Source organism: Triturus cristatus, chromosome 7 (assembly GCF_964204655.1).
Source record: "Triturus cristatus chromosome 7, aTriCri1.1, whole genome shotgun sequence".
Lineage (NCBI taxonomy): Eukaryota > Metazoa > Chordata > Amphibia > Caudata > Salamandridae > Triturus > Triturus cristatus.
The window spans coordinates 1,823,822,945-1,823,840,160 of NC_140590.1; the positions used below are offsets into that span (position 1 = coordinate 1,823,822,945).

The 17,216-nt window shown below is 46.0% G+C and overlaps 1 protein-coding gene across 27 annotated transcripts in view; it reads right to left on the reverse strand.

The window, feature by feature from the left end:
- LOC146813293 (uncharacterized) overlaps window positions 1-17,216 on the reverse strand; it is a 455,769-nt gene that overhangs the window by 377,905 nt on the left and 60,648 nt on the right. For 25 of the 27 annotated variants that reach the window (XM_085620117.1, XM_085620124.1, XM_085620128.1 and 22 more), the window contains exons 3-4: window positions 10,158-10,196; window positions 8,678-8,761 (exon numbers count right to left, since the gene is read on the reverse strand). The exons of 1 other annotated variant lie outside the window; for it this stretch is intronic. In XM_085620117.1, coding sequence (XP_085476243.1) covers window positions 8,678-8,761; window positions 10,158-10,196 — 123 coding nt within the window. The remainder of the gene's footprint in view (window positions 1-8,677; window positions 8,762-10,157; window positions 10,197-17,216) is intronic. One more of the 27 variants, XM_085620133.1, reaches the window with a different exon arrangement.

Genomic DNA, 17,216 nt, shown 5'->3' on the forward strand with positions numbered 1-17,216 from the left:
GGCCTTATAGGAAGTGGAGGCGCTGTCGGAGGAGTAGCCTCTGGAGTTGGTTCTAAAGGAAGATCGGCGAAAGGAGCACCTGGGAAGTTGTGACTGCAAGGCTCCCATAGATTTTGCCGTGTCAGTGTCCTTTTTCATTTTTTCAAGGACAACATCGACGTTGGGGCCATACAGATGTTGCTCGTCAAAGGGGTGGTTGAGGGTGGAACTCTGCACCTTGGTTTTGAACCCTGAAATCCGTAGCCAGGCATGCCTACGCAGGAGGACGCTGGTATTAATGGCCCTAGAAGCGGTGTCAGCTACATCGAGGGTGCAACGAATGGAGGTATTTTTTTTTTTTTTTTTTTTTTTTTTTTGAAGACCTTTATTGATAGAAAAAAGGCAAATACAAATCAACAAGGAGCCCGGGGGGCTCACACATACGGTACATTACAACTTACTAAAAACACAGAGGATACATTACAGAAGGACTGAGGTCTAGTTTTAAAAGTTTTCCTTGTAGGATAGACATAAGCAGGATATCGTAGCACAACAAGTCAATACTGGTGTTCAACAATCAGGATAGATAGTCTTATAGCAGTAGAAAACACCAGAGTCGCTGCATGGCACCCAGAAAGGAACGTCTGAACCCCAAGGAAGGAAAAAGGACAAAGAATAGAAGGCCCATAGAACAAAAAAGAAAAACAAAAAAAAAAGAAAGCAACCCCACCCCCCAAGTACCCCCCACCCTGCACCCCTGCAGCTGGCTACGGCCTATCCCCCCCTAGCAGTGTGCCTGTCGCCCAAGAAAAGGAGTCCCGAAATATAGAAAGTAAGAAAAAGAGAGAATCCGAAAACTCTCATGAAATTAAGAAAGGTGGGGAGGAGCCCACTATTCGTCCCCCAGCCCCGCCATCTCGCACCCATAATAGCAACAGTAGTCTGACACCCGATAGTAATAGCATGCCCGATGTGATGAAAAAACTGGAGTCACAGCAGCAGCGTACAGGGTAAGTAAGGCAGCAACACCCAACCGAAACATCCAAAATATCAACAAAGAATCTTCAAGCCATGATTGATAAGCGTAAGCCCCCGCAATAGTCTTCTAGCACCACCGATACATGTCCCGGTCACTCAGAGAAAACAAGTTCCCCAGCTGCCCCACCCACAAGAACGGTGCAAAGCATTTGTCAACGGAGGAGGGCCAACCCAAGAGAACAAAGGAAAAAATTCAAAAGAAGTGTATCCGGCCATCACCTCCCGGACCCCCATGCAAACCATACCCAAAGTCCAGCGTTCTCGTCAGTCCAGCACAGTCCCAGGAATGTAGTTACCGGTATCAGGGCAAGAAGAAGACAAACTCAACCCTGACCCCTACGTTCCAGTGCGCCAGCAAAGTGCAGTTGCGGCGTAGCCCCGTAGAGTAGGATGAGCATACGATGTGAACACCCAGAGAGATGGCAACAGCCAGTAATCGCCCTCCAAAGCAGGACAGTGTTATCCCCAAGAGTGCAGTACGGGTAGGCGTACAGTGATAGTCCACCAAAATTGGGCAACTCACTCCCGGGCAACATGTTCAAACCAAGTAGAGCGATCTGGTCAGCAATACGCGCTGGCGATGGTAGTCCTGGCATCCGACGGGGAACCTCTAGGTTCCGTCCAAATACAGAGTGCACTGTGTCCTCCATAGTTGCGACAGTCCGAGCGGCGGGGATGTTAAGTTCACTCACAATCAGGTCCTCCACGTCTCCCCGGAGAGGCAGCACACGACTGCCGAGTCCTGGGCTCGGCGATCCGCTCCGGGCACAGCCGCCCGTCCGGTCAGCCGAGGAGAGAGCGGGCGCAGCGTCGTCCAGCCGGCGCTCCAGGTCACGGGCGTGGGAGCAAAAAGCAGCTCGCATAGCAGCCAAAGCTTCCAGGACGTCGCCGATGCTCACGGGCATAGCGTGAGAGGAAGAGATGCCAGCTCCCTGTCCCCGGAATCCGCAAGTGTGTGGCGACCCTCGAGCCCGGTCTTTAGCATACATGTCCAGGCGTCGTTTAGTAGGTCAGCTCCCTGAAGGGCAGCGCCAAACCACAGGGACAGGGCAGCAACCTCCAGTCCGGCGCCACGCACAGGGACAGCACAGTGACGGTCCAACCAGGCGCCGTGTATAAGCGCCGATCACTCAATACAAATGGCCCCTTCCAGTACACTTCGTAGCGAGAGATCAAGGAGAAACTTCCAACAGGGGGGATACATTTGTTGCATCGGTGGTGGTAAAGCAGCGTAGCGGCGAGACTCCGATAGAAACTGTTGCGCCACTTCTGGGGATCTCGGTGGCCTGCCGCGTCTCGCCGGCGATTTCAGATTCTCCCGTAATGGCCGCTGTTGTTGCCCTCCAGCCGGACACCGCCGAGAACAAAGGACCGGACCCACTCCGTAGGCGTCTGCGGGATTCAGGGCGTTTCTTCACCCCCGGTGTAGGAGGGACGACGGGGAGCCCACCATCGGAGACAGCGTCGCCTCCCCGACCCGTTACCGCACAACAGGCACAATTCAGCAAGCAGGAGAGGAAGCGGTACGGGAGGGAAGCGGACGAGTCGGCGGAGCCGAGGGCTCAGGCGGCCATCTCTGTTGCCGGCTAGGCTCCTCCCTGAACGACGAATGGAGGTATTGGTGATTACTTTACCCTCCTGGATTGTATTTGTCAGGGAGGTGTTGCATTATGGCTTCCAGTTCATCATAATGTGCCCTTTCATATCTTGCTAAAAGCGCTTGGGTGTTTGCAATGCGCCATATGTTGGCAGCCTGGGATGCAGTTCGCTTGCCAGAGTCCTCCAGGAGTTTGACCTCCTTATCGGGTGGTGGAGCCTCACCTGATGCCTGGGAGTTTGCAAGGTTTCTCGCATCGGAGACTACTAGGGAGTCTAGTGGTGTGGCCCTCTGATGTATGTGGGGTCTGTAGGGGCGGCCTTATACTTTTCCTCGATGCGAGGGTTGATGGCCCTGGCTCTGACCGGGTCTTTAAAGACCTCCGGTGCGTGCTTGATAACTCCTTTATGGTACAAAAGGGGGTGGTGATGGACGGAGCATCAGAACCAATCAAACACTCACACCCAGTCAACAGATCTGGGTTTGATCCATCACCCTTCTTTAGCCCACTCTGCCACCCCAGTTCAGACATGGCCATATGCAAATCAGTCTGACCCTGTGCCTCATGGGAACAGTCCAGCCCGAACTGCCAAGCCATGCCTTCCCTGGACCGGAAACAAGCTTCCTAGGACCGGTTTCTGGCATTTCAGCCGTCTTCAGCCAGGCTTGCTTGAATCCAGTGGCAAAGTGAGCAAGGGACTCACGTCTGAGCATACCCTGCCAACTTATGGCAAACAAAGCGGTACAAAAGGGGGTGGTGATGGACGGAGCATCAGAACCAATCAAACACTCACACCCAGTCAACAGATCTGGGTTTGATCCATCACCGTTCTTTAGACCACTCTGCAACCCCAGTTCAGACATGGCCATATGCAAATCAGTCTGACCCTGTGCCTCATGGGAACAGTCCAGCCCGAACTGCCAAGCCATGCCTTCCCTGGACCGGAAACAAGCTTTCTAGGACCGGTTTCTGGCATTTCAGCCGTCTTCAGCCAGGCTTGCTTGAATCCAGTGGCAAAGTGAGCAAGGGACTCACGTCTCTGCATACCCTGCCAACTTATGGCGAACAAAGCGGTACAAAAGCGGTGGTGATGGACGGAGCATCAGAACCAATCAAACACTCACACCCAGTCAACAGATCTGGGTTTGATCCATCACCGTTCTTTAGCCCACTCTGCCACCCCAGTTGAGACATGGCCATATGCAAATCAGTCTGACCCTGTGCCTCAGAGGAACAGTCCAGCTCGAACTGCCAAGCCATGCCTTCCCTGGACCGGAAACAAGCTTCCTAGGACCGGTTTCTGGCATTTCAGCCGTCTTCAGCCAGGCTTGCTTGAATCCAGTGGCAAAGTGAGCAAGGGACTCACGTCTGAGCATACCCTGCCAACTTATGGCAAACAAAGCGGTACAAAAGGGGGTGGTGATGGACGGAGCATCAGGACCAATCAAACACTCACACCCAGTCAACAGATCTGGGTTTGATCCATCACCGTTCTTTAGCCCACTCTGCCACCCCAGTTCAGACATGGCCATATGCAAATCAGTCTGACCCTGTGCCTCATGGGAACTCGAAATGGGAGCGTTGTGGGTGAAAATATTTCGTTGATTTATTCTGATCGTAGGAGGTAATCATATAAACCACATTACATGCAGGTAGTTTGGACAGTCTGAGAGAAGAACTGAATTGATGTATGAATATACCTTAAGTTAAAAATACCGTTTTACATAGGAGCCACAGACGTCTAGTAGTTTATCCGACCAACGATCCTCGGTTAACCAAGCTGGCGAGTCTTAAATGGGCTGCTTTTTTTTCGCCACGTTTTATTTACATTTAATAGTGTTTGTTTTACGCAGCAATCGGCGCTTTATTGTCCCTGTTCTTGTATTTATCTGTGGAAACTGGGCTCCCGAAAGGTGCTCTCTCCACGTAAGCGTGTCTGGCTGTGGGTCACAACATTTGAAGCAATGAAAGAGAATACATGAATACATGTTATGCACTAGTTTGATGTGCTGGCTTACGACTGAATGTTTTCCAAACTGAAAACGGGGCACCCGGACTTTGTTTCAACTTCAGAATAATAATTCATGTTTCTCACCTTAGTGACCTAGTTCCTTCTTTTGTTTTAGGTCGAAGCCTGTCACAAATTGCAGCTCTCTGATTGTGAAATACTTGTTTGGGACATGTCCCTATCTGACCTGGGGCTAACTCCGCTCATTGCTTTTCATTACCGTTTTATTTTGTCTTACTTTCTAGCTTGTTATACAATGGTTTTATTCGTTTTAGCCCTTCCAGCTAGACTTTGGCCCTCCAGTGGGAGCATAGCGTGTTTACTATCTCCCTGGTCCGCTCCTTTTATCCCTCCTCGAGTGTCTTTTCGGCAACTTTTTGTTTGTTTTCTAAAAGGACTTGATTAGAGTGCATGCATTCCCCCGTTCTCTGTGTTTTCCACTTCTATTAGCACGTTTGGTTTCCTATTAATATAAAAATATAATGTTCCATAACTTTACCCTTTCAGTGGCTCTTATGTACGCTTTCCCTTTTATGCAGCTTCGCCTGCTTCCTTGTAGCTTTTAGCTGTCAAACCTGATGTTCATGCACCCGGAGACGAGGTTACTTGCTTACAGGATTTATAAATGCAGCAGCTACAGTGCTGGGGTACAGGCTACCACCTCTCAGCCTCCTGTGTCTTGGGTAGGAGGAACAAGAGTCCCCTCTCTTAAGAGGTAGGGGGGACTCGACTTGTGTCCTGCGGGCGGTGCACACTTCCATTACTAACAAATATCAAAGAGTGAGACTGGTGAAAGCTTGCTTCACTTCTCTCTGATTCAACAAACACAAAGAGAGAGAGAGCCTGCTACCAGAGTCCTGGGTCTGCAGGATTGGTAGATGCGCGCTTGCATTCCCCCGGAATGGTATCTCAGTGCTTCTTCAGTGCTGTGGTTGTGCTCAGTATTTGAATTCCCCTTGGACTTCCACACAAGCCTCTGAGGCCAGGCTCTTTCATCAGTATGTAGCCCACTCGCCCACGTGCAAGAGTGGAATGTCTTTCAGTAGTGTTTAAAAGGGGACCTATTTCCTTGTGGGCAGTGTTGTGATTCCAGAGGTATGATCGACTAAAGAAAGGGCAGGTGTTGTACTTTGTGTCGGAGTTCTTGAAGGTACCTCACTGTTAAAGAACAGAGGCTGTGGAAGAGAGTAAACCTGTAAATAATATCGGGGCTGGACTAACTACCCACCCAAAGCAGCCCTGGTAATTTTCTGGGACCAGCCCCTGGGGAAGCACAGCCTGCCCCTGGAGGCTGGAAACGAATATGACTTGTTACAACGCAAGGCATTACATCGCGTGTCATCACAATGCGGTTGTTACAACGACCACATTGTTACCACGCAAAACCATTACTACGCAAGTCATTACATCGACTTGCAGTAGATGGCGCGCTGACATTAGAAATGTATAATTTACTATTCCAACTCCAGCCTAAGTAACAGTAGGGAAGGTGTTGGAATAGTAATCTATACTATTCCTAATGTTAGCGCGCCATCTACTGCAAGTCGATGTAATGACTTGCGTAGTAATGGCTTTGCGTGGTAACAACACGGTTGTTGTAACAACCGTGTTGTAATGGCATTGCGGTGTGATGACCGCGATGTAAAGGTCGTCTCCCGCTGGAAACGCTTGCTGCTTTTAATACAGGTGGCCGATGTTGCAGCACCGCTGCAAAACAGGCCCCAAGTAACAAAACCATCCCCCACCCTTCCAGCCTCCCAGGGAAATGCTCAATGCCTGGTACAAGCCCTGGATCATATCAGAAAACTTGAATTCAGTCCTAGAAGTTTCACCTGCCCGTCTCTCCACAGGTGGATCGTATATTGTTTAGTGAAGCTGTGGTTGCAAAGGTGTTGCCGCAATCCGTGAATCCATGATTTAGGGCAATCTCCCAAGACCAGAATTTGGCATAATAATACATCACCAGTGCAACCTCAGGTTTCCGCAGCCTGCTAGAGCAGCCTCTTTCTATTAAAACTATTCCACCTCAGGTGTCATATTATAAATGATATTACACTCAGATTACAGCCACAGTTTTTTACTTGGGTCTCCCAGAGTGGGTAAGGTTCAGAACTGGACATACTGCTGGTCTGCTGCTTGAGTAATTGTTTGAATGTGGATGGCCATAGCACTCATCCCCCCAGTGAGGCACCCTTACAATGGCACCACCAGTGCTCTTGGCCTTACAGCGGAAGCGGAACAACACACTTACAACTACAGTGAGGTGAGTTACTGTGTGTAGTAATTACTATGCATACTGTGTGTTTAGGGAACAGTGTATAGGGCGTTTAGAGGGATGTTTTAGGTTTTTAGGGCTTGGTTGTAGGAGATACAAGTGATCAGGGATTGACTTTAGAATTCAGTGTACCTATGGCTCTTAGGGTGTGCACAGCTTGTTTTTTTAAGATAGCATTAATACACAAATATAACAAGCATTTGCAGTGTAATAGGTCTCGCAGTTACACAAGTTTAAGCTATTGGCATTGTAAATGACCATGCCTTTTATTTATGTTTTAAAAACGAAAACAAAAATAAAAGGCATTGTTATTTGCAATGTCAATAGCTCAAACTCGCGTAAATGCGAGACCTATTGCATTGCAAATGCTTGTTTAAGCTTCCTGTCGGTATCGGTTCGATGTTTTGAACCGTGTGGTTTAGAAATGTCTGGTTATTTCCTCGGTTCCGAGATGACTTTCGGCTTCGAGGTGTGGGTGTCGAGGGCCTTTGGTTTTTTGCTCGGCTCCGGGGATGGTGTCGGTACCGAGGAGCTAGTGCCAGTCTTCGGCGCCGAGTGCTTCGGTGTGGAGCTTGGCGCAGAGGAGGAGGTCATCTTCTTTTTCGGTGCTGGTGACGAGGAGTGTTTTTCGGCACCGACGGTAGGCTGGCTCGAACCCGAGCTGCCGGAAGGCTTGATGGGCTTCTTAACCGGGATCGAAAGCGAGGTATGGGAAGCAGAGTCTTTGGCCGTGCCTAGGCCCGAGGGCGAAGGCGTGACCGAAGCCTTTTTAGATGCCGTCGAGGGTGGGGGTCGATGTTAGTACTCACGCCCCTCTGTGCCGGAGTGATGTTCTCGACATCTGAATCGTCGGCTGCGGAGGCGCTGACTAGGCCCTCTTCGGTGTGCTGCTCCCCCGGATTATCGACGCCTTCTCCGAAGATGTCGTCTGGGATTGCAGTTGACGAGTGTGCCATTGTTCTCCTCGCTCGTCGGTCCCGAATAGTCTTCTTCGAACAGAAGGATTTGCAAGCCGGACAGTCTCTCGCCCCGTGTTCTGGGTAGAGGCAGAGGTAGCACACCTCATGGACATCAGTGTGGGGAATCTTCGACCCACATCGAGGGCACTTCTTAAATGGAGTCCTTTCCATCAGCCAGGACCGGAGCCCAGGTAGGCCCGAAGGCCTTCGTCGATGACCGGAATCGAAGACTTCGAAGGACAGTCGCGTCAAGTGTGGAGATCGCGATCGAAACAATACAGCGGAAAGGGAAGGATTGCGCGCCGATCAGAAGAACTGAAAACGGTTTGGAAACAGAGCGCGAAGAACACATCCGAGCCCGATGGCGGAAAAATACAATCTGAGGATGGAGCCGAAGCCCATGCGCAATACGATGCAAAGGAGGAGTCACATACCTCGTGACATCCAAAGACTTTCCAAGAGGAAAAACAACTGCAAACATCCGGACCCAACACCAGATGGCGATCTATGCACAGTGTGTAATCTGCAGCTCATATGCCTCGAACCTATGTTTATGATATGATCAATATGAGAACGTTAACTTGTTACAAACTGTGCTACTTGAGCCACATTTGACTTCATGATGCGTGCTGGAAGGAATGTGGAAAAAGCTGCACTCTCCAGGTGACCTGAAACAGTCTGAAACATTCCAGAACATTCTAGATTATCCAGGAAATCTTGGCACCCATCTTGAGGACAAGATGTTAATTCGAACACGGTTGTTTGGCAATCAGTGTTTGTGAAGAAAAGTGTTGCCTGCCCAACGTCACTATGCACCTACCTGATTTTAATTCTGTCTGCTTCTGTTGGAATCTTCCTGATCGATTCCTGCTTCCTTCGTCAACGTCTCTGGATTGGCTGCAATCTGAAATATAATAATAAAAAAACAAGTAAGGATTCTTATTTTAAGGCATGCACGAGAAATAGCCCAAGACTAAAACAAGCAAGCATTTGCCAACTACATTGTAGAAATCGAGAACTTAATGCTCAGTTTGGTAGAAGGATCCAAGACATTCAGTTGTGACTTCGGCCCTAGAGCTGCTCTGTTTTTTAAGATAAAGACAGTGTGAGAGAAAGCCGCAGTATAGAGCAGCGAACTTGAGTGGAAAAAGGTTTGAAAATCTTAATAATTCACAAACTCAGAACCCTCAATTCAAAGGGACATGGAGGTAACCTTGAATCAATGAGAAAACTATTTAAAAGGTGAGCTCAATGAGAATGTTGAAGTAATGCTATTAGATTGTACAGCTGTTGCATTTTAGAGTCTGTGGGGCTGTTCTGACAATGCCACTTTTTGTTGCAGACAATTGAGAAAGATTAAACTGGAAGAGAGGGCTCTTCCGATGGTTACCTGGCATAGAGCCAGAGGCCCACCAAAGACGGACAGAGTTGAGGCAATGCTCTATTGCACAAGTCACACACGGCCCTATTTCTTTCCCCAAACCCTCGGTGTTCTTTTGGGATTTAGAGCCCATGAGCATCCATCCTAGATAAAGCAGCTGGGCAGAGGTGACAATATTTTTGTTCATCGCTCCTACTGGGTCAGTGGACGACAGGTTAGTGCATCCATTACCTCTAATGGTTGAAACCTGTCTTAATAGGAACCTGACAGATAGCCAAAACCTAGTTACTACTAACCTGAGTAATGAACACCAACAGGGTTTTAACCACTATTTTAGAAATAATTACAGCCTTGCAATAAGAGGACCAAGCCTCCAGGCAGGAGAACCAAGAACTGAGAAAATGTGTGGGTACTGTGTATACAGTAGCAGGGTTGTCACAAAAGGGGAAGGCAAAATCTGATAGAGGAGTTACCCTAAAACCCTGGAACCAACCTCCTCTGCTTCCTGGGTCAGGGAATTAAACTACCCTTCACCAAATTCAGGACACTCTTCTACCCTACGTGGGGGCTTCTGCCTAATTCTACTCTGCTCACTCTCTTGTGTAACTCTTAGTTCCGATTCACGTGGTTCAGCCACCACAAATAAATGTAGCTGCCCACGAGGAATTCACAATCTTTATCAACCAAAGTAAATTACATTTCCAATGCAAAACAGCCACGTTTCCCAACAAGCAAACCAAGACAAGCTTTATTTTCTCTCCTTTGGGAAGGAACCATGCAGTCAGCAGACACAGCAGACATCTAGATGAGGGCACCCTAAATCCCTCCAGACACTACAGTAGGAACTTGTAGTCACTTGCAGAAGGTACGGCGCAGACGCTTATTAGCATGCTCATTTGATTAGAAGATTTTAATTTACCGTCAACTTGGTCCGAAGGGATCAGAGAGTTCAGGAGCCCTGTAGAACGAAAAGACATGGATAAGGATTAAAAGTCAAGTGAGCCATAGAGGAAACTAGCAAACTACAGAACAGTTGTAGAACACAAGTATTCCACTGCAAGCAGGGTCACAGTACCGTGTGATGTTATAGTTCAGTGTGCAAGCTGTCCAGGAACTGCCTGAAACTTAAAATGTGACATAACACTAAGGATTGTAGTTAAAAAACCCTCAAAGAGAGAACGAGTGTCTGGGATCGCAGTGTGAGGAAAAGGGGAACATCTAATTTGGCTTTTAAGGGAGAGTAGTGCAAGTTCTTAATTGTTTTGTGATCTCTTTCAGAACAAACTGAGTACCTGATCCAACATCGACACAGAAATTAATGCAGTAAAGGGGGGGATTGGAAGTTAGGTCAACAAATAGGAATAGTTGGTCAAGAATAGGTGGCTGTGGGACTCACTCCACAGGTGCTCAGGTGTTAACGTATTTTTATAAATTGCAGTGACAACAAGCACTCGCAAGTCCCAAAGGAGACAATACCTCATTCTCCACTTAGGAATAGCAGGACTTAGCACTCTTCGCTCTTCTTTCTTCTCCTTGTTTTCTTACCCACTTTTCCCTACATTCCTTGTAACGGCTAATGTGTAGTTATGCTAGGCTGGTCCAGGGAGGTCGTGAAGACAGATAAATCTCTTGGCATGTATGCGTCGCTCCTCCCAGATAAAGATCACAGATTAGTGCCAGAGTCTTAACAGATGGTAGCTGGTCAATACCCTTCATCGAAAAGAATGATCTAATCTTGTACATATTCAAGAATTTTTTGATGTGAAATGTAAAGGTTATTTGATAGGAAAACTCATTCCTTGTCTCTGAATAAAGAGTTACTGACTCTGAGAAAAGGATCTCAAGACCTACTAACGCACGTACCCAACTTCAGCAGACATATTGTGGCCAGTTGAAAAGCGAGCATCCTTCTTTTATCAAGGTCTCAGAGGAGAAAAAAACATGCTGTGGCTCAGGTAGAAACCTTTATGATGTTTTTGAGAAGAATTGATAGAACTGACTGCAGAACCAGATCATTGATTCTAAGAGAAGAAACTGTAAGTGTAATATTATTGTTTGACCTAGCAAACATCTAACTGATGATGCAAATAAATCAAACGTAGTAGGATCTATGCAAATGAACAGTATGAGAGGACCTCTGTCACTTGAAAAGAGGGAAAAGAGAAGGAAGCTTAAGCTCTGCATGTATTGTAGTCATTGCAGTCACTTTATTAGGGATTGTAGCGCAAGAGGTAAGGCAGCAGAAATTAAACCAACAATGAAGAATCAGACTATAGTGATAACGAGCAGGCCCAATGATGGACCAGAGTCAGAAAACAACTTCTCTCAGACTCATCATAAGTCCCCTGTCCAAGATTATTGCTTTCTGCATCTTCAGCCTATTTGGCAAATACCCTCCAGAGCTCTGTGGCACGTTTGACTATTATAGCTGTCTATATTTTAACTACTGTCAGACAAGTGAAGGTTCCTGCCTTATTGGATTCTGGAGTCACAGGACACTTTATAGATGAAGAATAGGCCTGAAAACCATAAATTCTCTGTATTAAGAAAGATATTCCTGAGCCTGTTAAGGCAGTGATGGCTTTGCCCTAATGTCAAGATCTCTGCACTACCATACTGAAAACATGCTTATAAAAGTAGGTATGAAATTTCTCAAACACATCTGATTTGACCTTATTGATGCACCACAATTCAAACTCAGCTGAGGGACACCATTATTAACAATCCATAAAATGTTGCTATATTGGGCCATATGCTCATAGGTCGTTACAAACAAACGTCTGTAACAAAAATTGCTTCCCTGATATTGCTTTGTCTAATGAAACTGAAGGTCCACCAAAATGACTCACGTAAGTGAACATACTCAGGTGTGTTGTGTTGTAACCCTACCAGAATGTTATCCAGATTATCAGGGTGTTTATGTTAAGTGAAAGATCAGTGAACTTCTCCAACAACGCAATTACGACTGCAACATAGATTTATTACCAGGGCACGATACCCTAAAGTCGGATATACCCTGGTGAGCCAACCTAAAACCCACATCTAAAGACCTATCTTAAGCAGAACGTAGCCACTGGCTACATCTGGCCCTCTCAGTCATCCTTTTACTATCCTCTTTTCTTTGTACCCAAGAATAGAGAAGAACTGCAAGTTTGTATTGATTACAGAGCAATAAGCAGAGTAACAGTCAAAAATCGTTACTCATTGCTTTTGATACCAGTACTTCTGGATCAAATTAAGAGAACATTCATATTCAAGAAATTGGATCTCTAAGAGGCTATTTAGACGTCTTCTGTATCATCTTTATAAACGATATCCTTATTTATTCCAAGTCCATGCAGGAACGCGTGGATCATGTGGAAGTGCTAGTTGAGATATTAGAAATAAATTGTTTCTTTGCAAAATTAGAAATATTACACATTCATGTAATTCAGATGGATTTTTAGGCTAAGTCATCAGTACAAATGCAATCAGATTGAATGATAACAAGGTAAAATCGATAGTACAATGACCTTCACAAATTAGCAAAGGGTTTGCAAACCATTTTAGTATTCACAAACTTTTCATTAGAGACTTTGGGCCCAATTTATAATTTTGGGATAGATTAATGGCCGCTGGTCTAGCAGAGGATTTAACATCCACCAGACGAAGACTACTTTGCCCGCCAAATTTAGCAATGACCGCCAAGTAATTTCTAATGCATTGGCAGGAATCTTTCAATGCTTTTTCAAGTTTGGAGCATGGCTCCGTAAAATTGACAGAGCAATCCATCAAACTGTTTTCTTTGTTATTTTCAAAAAGAAAATGCTGAAGCAGGATTGTTTTTAAAACTACAACAGGAAATGCTCCTATCACACTGTGAATTATCTCACATGGTAGAATGAATGGTGGCCGCCATCATTGGGGACCTGTCCAACCCCCTCACAGTCGGCAAAGAATCTGGGGGTCATCTTTGACACAGAGTTGGCCATGAACCTCCAGATAAATAGAACTGTAGCTACCTGTTGGGGAGTTCTAAAAATCCTCCGTAGAATAGTTCACTACCTATCCCCACAAGCAAGAAAACAAACAGTTGTAGCATTGATTGGGTCTCGTTTAGATTATTGTAACGCACTATACACTCAGATCAACAAGGGATTGCTGCTGCGTCTACAAGTAACTCAGAATGCAGCAGCAAGATTTGTTCTGGACCTTCCAAGTTCAGCCTCCGCCACTCTGGCTAGGAAGAATCTTCACTGGTTGCCCATTGAACATCGCATTTCTTTTAAAATTGTTTGTCTAGTCCACAAGGCACTCATGGCCGGATCGACGGATGGATTAGGATCTTTGCTGTTCCGATATGTGCCTGGCAGATGTCTCAGATCTGCACAACAGAATCTTCTTGTTATTCCCCCCACCAAGAAGACAAGATGGGGAGCGAGAGCCTTTGCATCGGCTGCTCCGCGTCTGTGGAACGCACTTCCCCTTGAGCTTAAGGCCATCTCATCCTTACCCCTCTTTAAGGGAGCCCTTAAGACCTGGCTCTTTAGGAAAGCATATCACTAACATTGCAGCACTATTCTAGTTATTATGTTAGGCGCCTTGATGCCCTTTGGGCTGAGTCTAGCGCGTTATAAATTTAATTTCATTCATTCATTCATTCGTAGGGGGAGCATTTAGCAGCTTTCTGTGCCTATTTCCACCAGAATTTTCCTGGGGGTGACAGGCAGTGAAAACTAACCTCTGAGGCGGCCCATTAAATTTGGTGGGTGGAGTTAAAGGTCTGCCTCCGATGAGCCTTACTCCATAGGGCTGTTGAAGGGGTTTAATCACAGCGGAGACAAATTAGTTTCCTCCGGGATGAAAACAGATGACCACCCACATATAGCTATGGCCGGAGGAGCACAGTCCTAGAAGTATGGATAATCCATCTTCATTGCGATGGAATATCCATACCACCAACATCTAAATCAGGTCCTTTTCCTCCATAGTATATCCCATGACCCATCTGCTGTGTAAAGGCATGTCCTTTAAGTGGACCTCAGAAGATAAAGCAGCTCTCACTCAATTGCATGCATGATTTGTGTAAGCCCCTGTTGTGCGTCTCCCTGTTGCAAAACTACCCTCTGTTTTGGAACCTACCTATTCACATCATGAAGTGGGATAGGTCCTATCCCACAGGCATCTAAAGACAAGTCAAGTACACCCTGTGGCCTTCTACTCTCATGCGTTTAGACCTTTTGAACTGAATTATAATATTTCAGACAAGGAACTCTTAGCCATTAAAAGAGCCTTAGACGAATGGTGCCATTATTTGATAGGGCCAGACAAACCATTGAAATTTGTTCAGACTACAGGAATTTGAAATTCCATACATCTGCACAAGCCTTAACAACTCAACAGGTACGATAGTCCTTATTTTTCTCTGACTGCACTATCTCAATAACACATTGCCCTGAGACTCAAAACGATACGTCAGATGCCTTAGCAAGAGATTATTACCCATAAGAATAGATTACTGAGTTAGAACCACCTCTGATTCGACAATTGAAGGCTAAACAGTCTGAAGAACTGGCTATAATCACTAACTCCATGGAATTGTTCAATATCTTACAAATACAAATAAAATAATTGAAGGTGCAAGAATGGTTGCAATAAAAGGTCCAACAGGACATGAGAAGGGAGGTTTGCTTTAGCAATGTACTGAGATATACATGCCCTGATCTTCAAGTGTGGAAATGTGGATTTTCCTGGTCAGTTATGTCCCCTATCTTGGACCCCAACGGTTCTATATGCATGTTACAAGTACATGTATGTTCCCTCCAGTTCCAGTTTCTAAGACGCAAACATATGTGTGTCTACCGTCAACATGTTCTCTGTCAGATCCGCCATCAATGGGCTGGATATTCGATTCCTAAGTATAAAAGGCCACCGACTTTATATGGCCAAGTTACTCCATTTTTACAGTTCAGGCGAGTAGGCCCGATTCTGTCCTCAAAGCCTTTCCCTGCTCTTTGTCTCTGACAGCTTCAGCTTGAGCTCGCATCTGTATCCATGAACTTTGTCCTACTCTCTGTGCAGCTAACGGTGCCTGCCTCGGCCAGTTTTCGCCTGTCTGCCAAGAAGTTGTATTTCACCTTCGAATTATCTATTTTGCTCTTCAGCCGATGCATTCTTGCCTAGTAGTTTAAGTAAACATTCCTCCAGTTACCAAGCAAAAGGCCAGGCTTCTCTGTCTTCATGCAAGTGATTCATAGCCCTGTTGCTATGGAAAGTTTTCTGCCCCTCGCATCTCATATAGACACTTAGACGCTTGTACACGCACATAGTCAGTATAGAATAGATTCTGTCTGAGAGTCTCTTCCTTGTGGATAACATAGTTCTTTAAACATAGGATGTTAGATATGATTTGGGATTAGGATGACTTGACCCCAGACTTCTCGTCTCCACATGTAGAGCTAAATGTCAAGTCCCCTTCACCCCCTAGTTACACGTCAATTACACGTCATGCTGCTGCGCGCGCATCTATGCCAAGTATTATCTTATAGATCCACCTATGTCTGATAATGCAAGCCAATTATGTTTCTTTTATTCCTTATTACGCCTAGTTTCGATTATGTCACTGTTACGTCATTTTTCTTATCAAATGTTACGCCTTCTACATTCGTTTCATTGTAATGCACTTATTATAAAAATGTATGTCTGTTAATAAGTTATTGTACTTCACTTCCTGAACCCTCGTGGTGACGGAACCTGAAGGCCGCCACTCGAGTCGGCCATTTTGAATGGAATAAAGCCCATTAGAAAACCTCTTATACCACGGATTCTGCCTCTTGTTATTTTGAGCTATTTACTTTAATTTAAGATTCCGCATGAAATTCAGTCCGGTAATATTTATTTTATTTACCACATAATGGCGCCCGAATAGGGACACTTTCTCATCTCACGCGCCGGCGGTGCGTTGCAGGCCCGGTCTCCTGCCACAGCTGGACGGACCATAAACGCGTACCAGCAGGATTTCCTGTAAGCTCCCTCCGGTCAAGCGGGGGCGACTGAGGCTGCGATCAACCCAGACGAGGCGGTGAGAAGTGCGAAGTATCCCGACCAGAGCCTAGCTGAGAGAGCAAGATCCGAGGTATACAGAGGCCCACCAGGTTTTCCGAAATTCCGACGTCCAGAGGGTCCGATGTCCGCAGTTATCGAGTCCTGTCCATTCTCTGAGGCCTTCCGTTTCAAGGAGCTACTCGGTGAGTACCATCGCCGGGGAGGCATGTTGACGTGCACATAGGTTGTGCCGGTCAAGACGGATTTGGGTACACAAATCCGGTCTGCACTGTTTAGCAGTGTATATGTACTGTTTAGCAGTATATCAAGTATTCCGAAGTATTCAGTTATTGTCAAGAATTCAGCGTGGTGATTAGTTAAGCAGACTGTCATCATTGTCGACCATTATTAAATGTTTAATGTTTAATGTTTAAAGTATTCAGAAAATGTCTTGCATATTGTGGTATGAATGACTGTTCATTGTTCACTGTTCATTATTGTGTTTCTCGTATTAAGTAAGTTCAAGAGTAAGTATCAGATCAGTTGTTAATATGCCGCTCTTCTCGAAGTTAAGACAGATTACCACCAGAAAAGGGGTGCTTGAAGAAGCAGTTCCTATTCCTCCTAGAGACACTCCAGGACATTTCATGTACCATAAACATGGCATAGATGCCATATTGTTTCTTGATCTATGGGTAGATTATACCAAGGGATTACCGGAAAGTCAAAGGTGGCCCATAGCGGGAACCTGGGATGCAGAGTGCATCATGAAAGTGGAGGAAGAGTTATGGAAAAGAAAGGTCAGACAGTCACAGAAAGACGCTATCGAGTTATGGCGTAAAGAATCTCATAGACGAACAGAAAAAGCACGTAGACAAGAAGAGAGGAGTAAAGAAAGTTCAAATAAAGTTCAAGAAAATCTATTAATTGAGGAAGGTATCCGAGTGAAATCAGA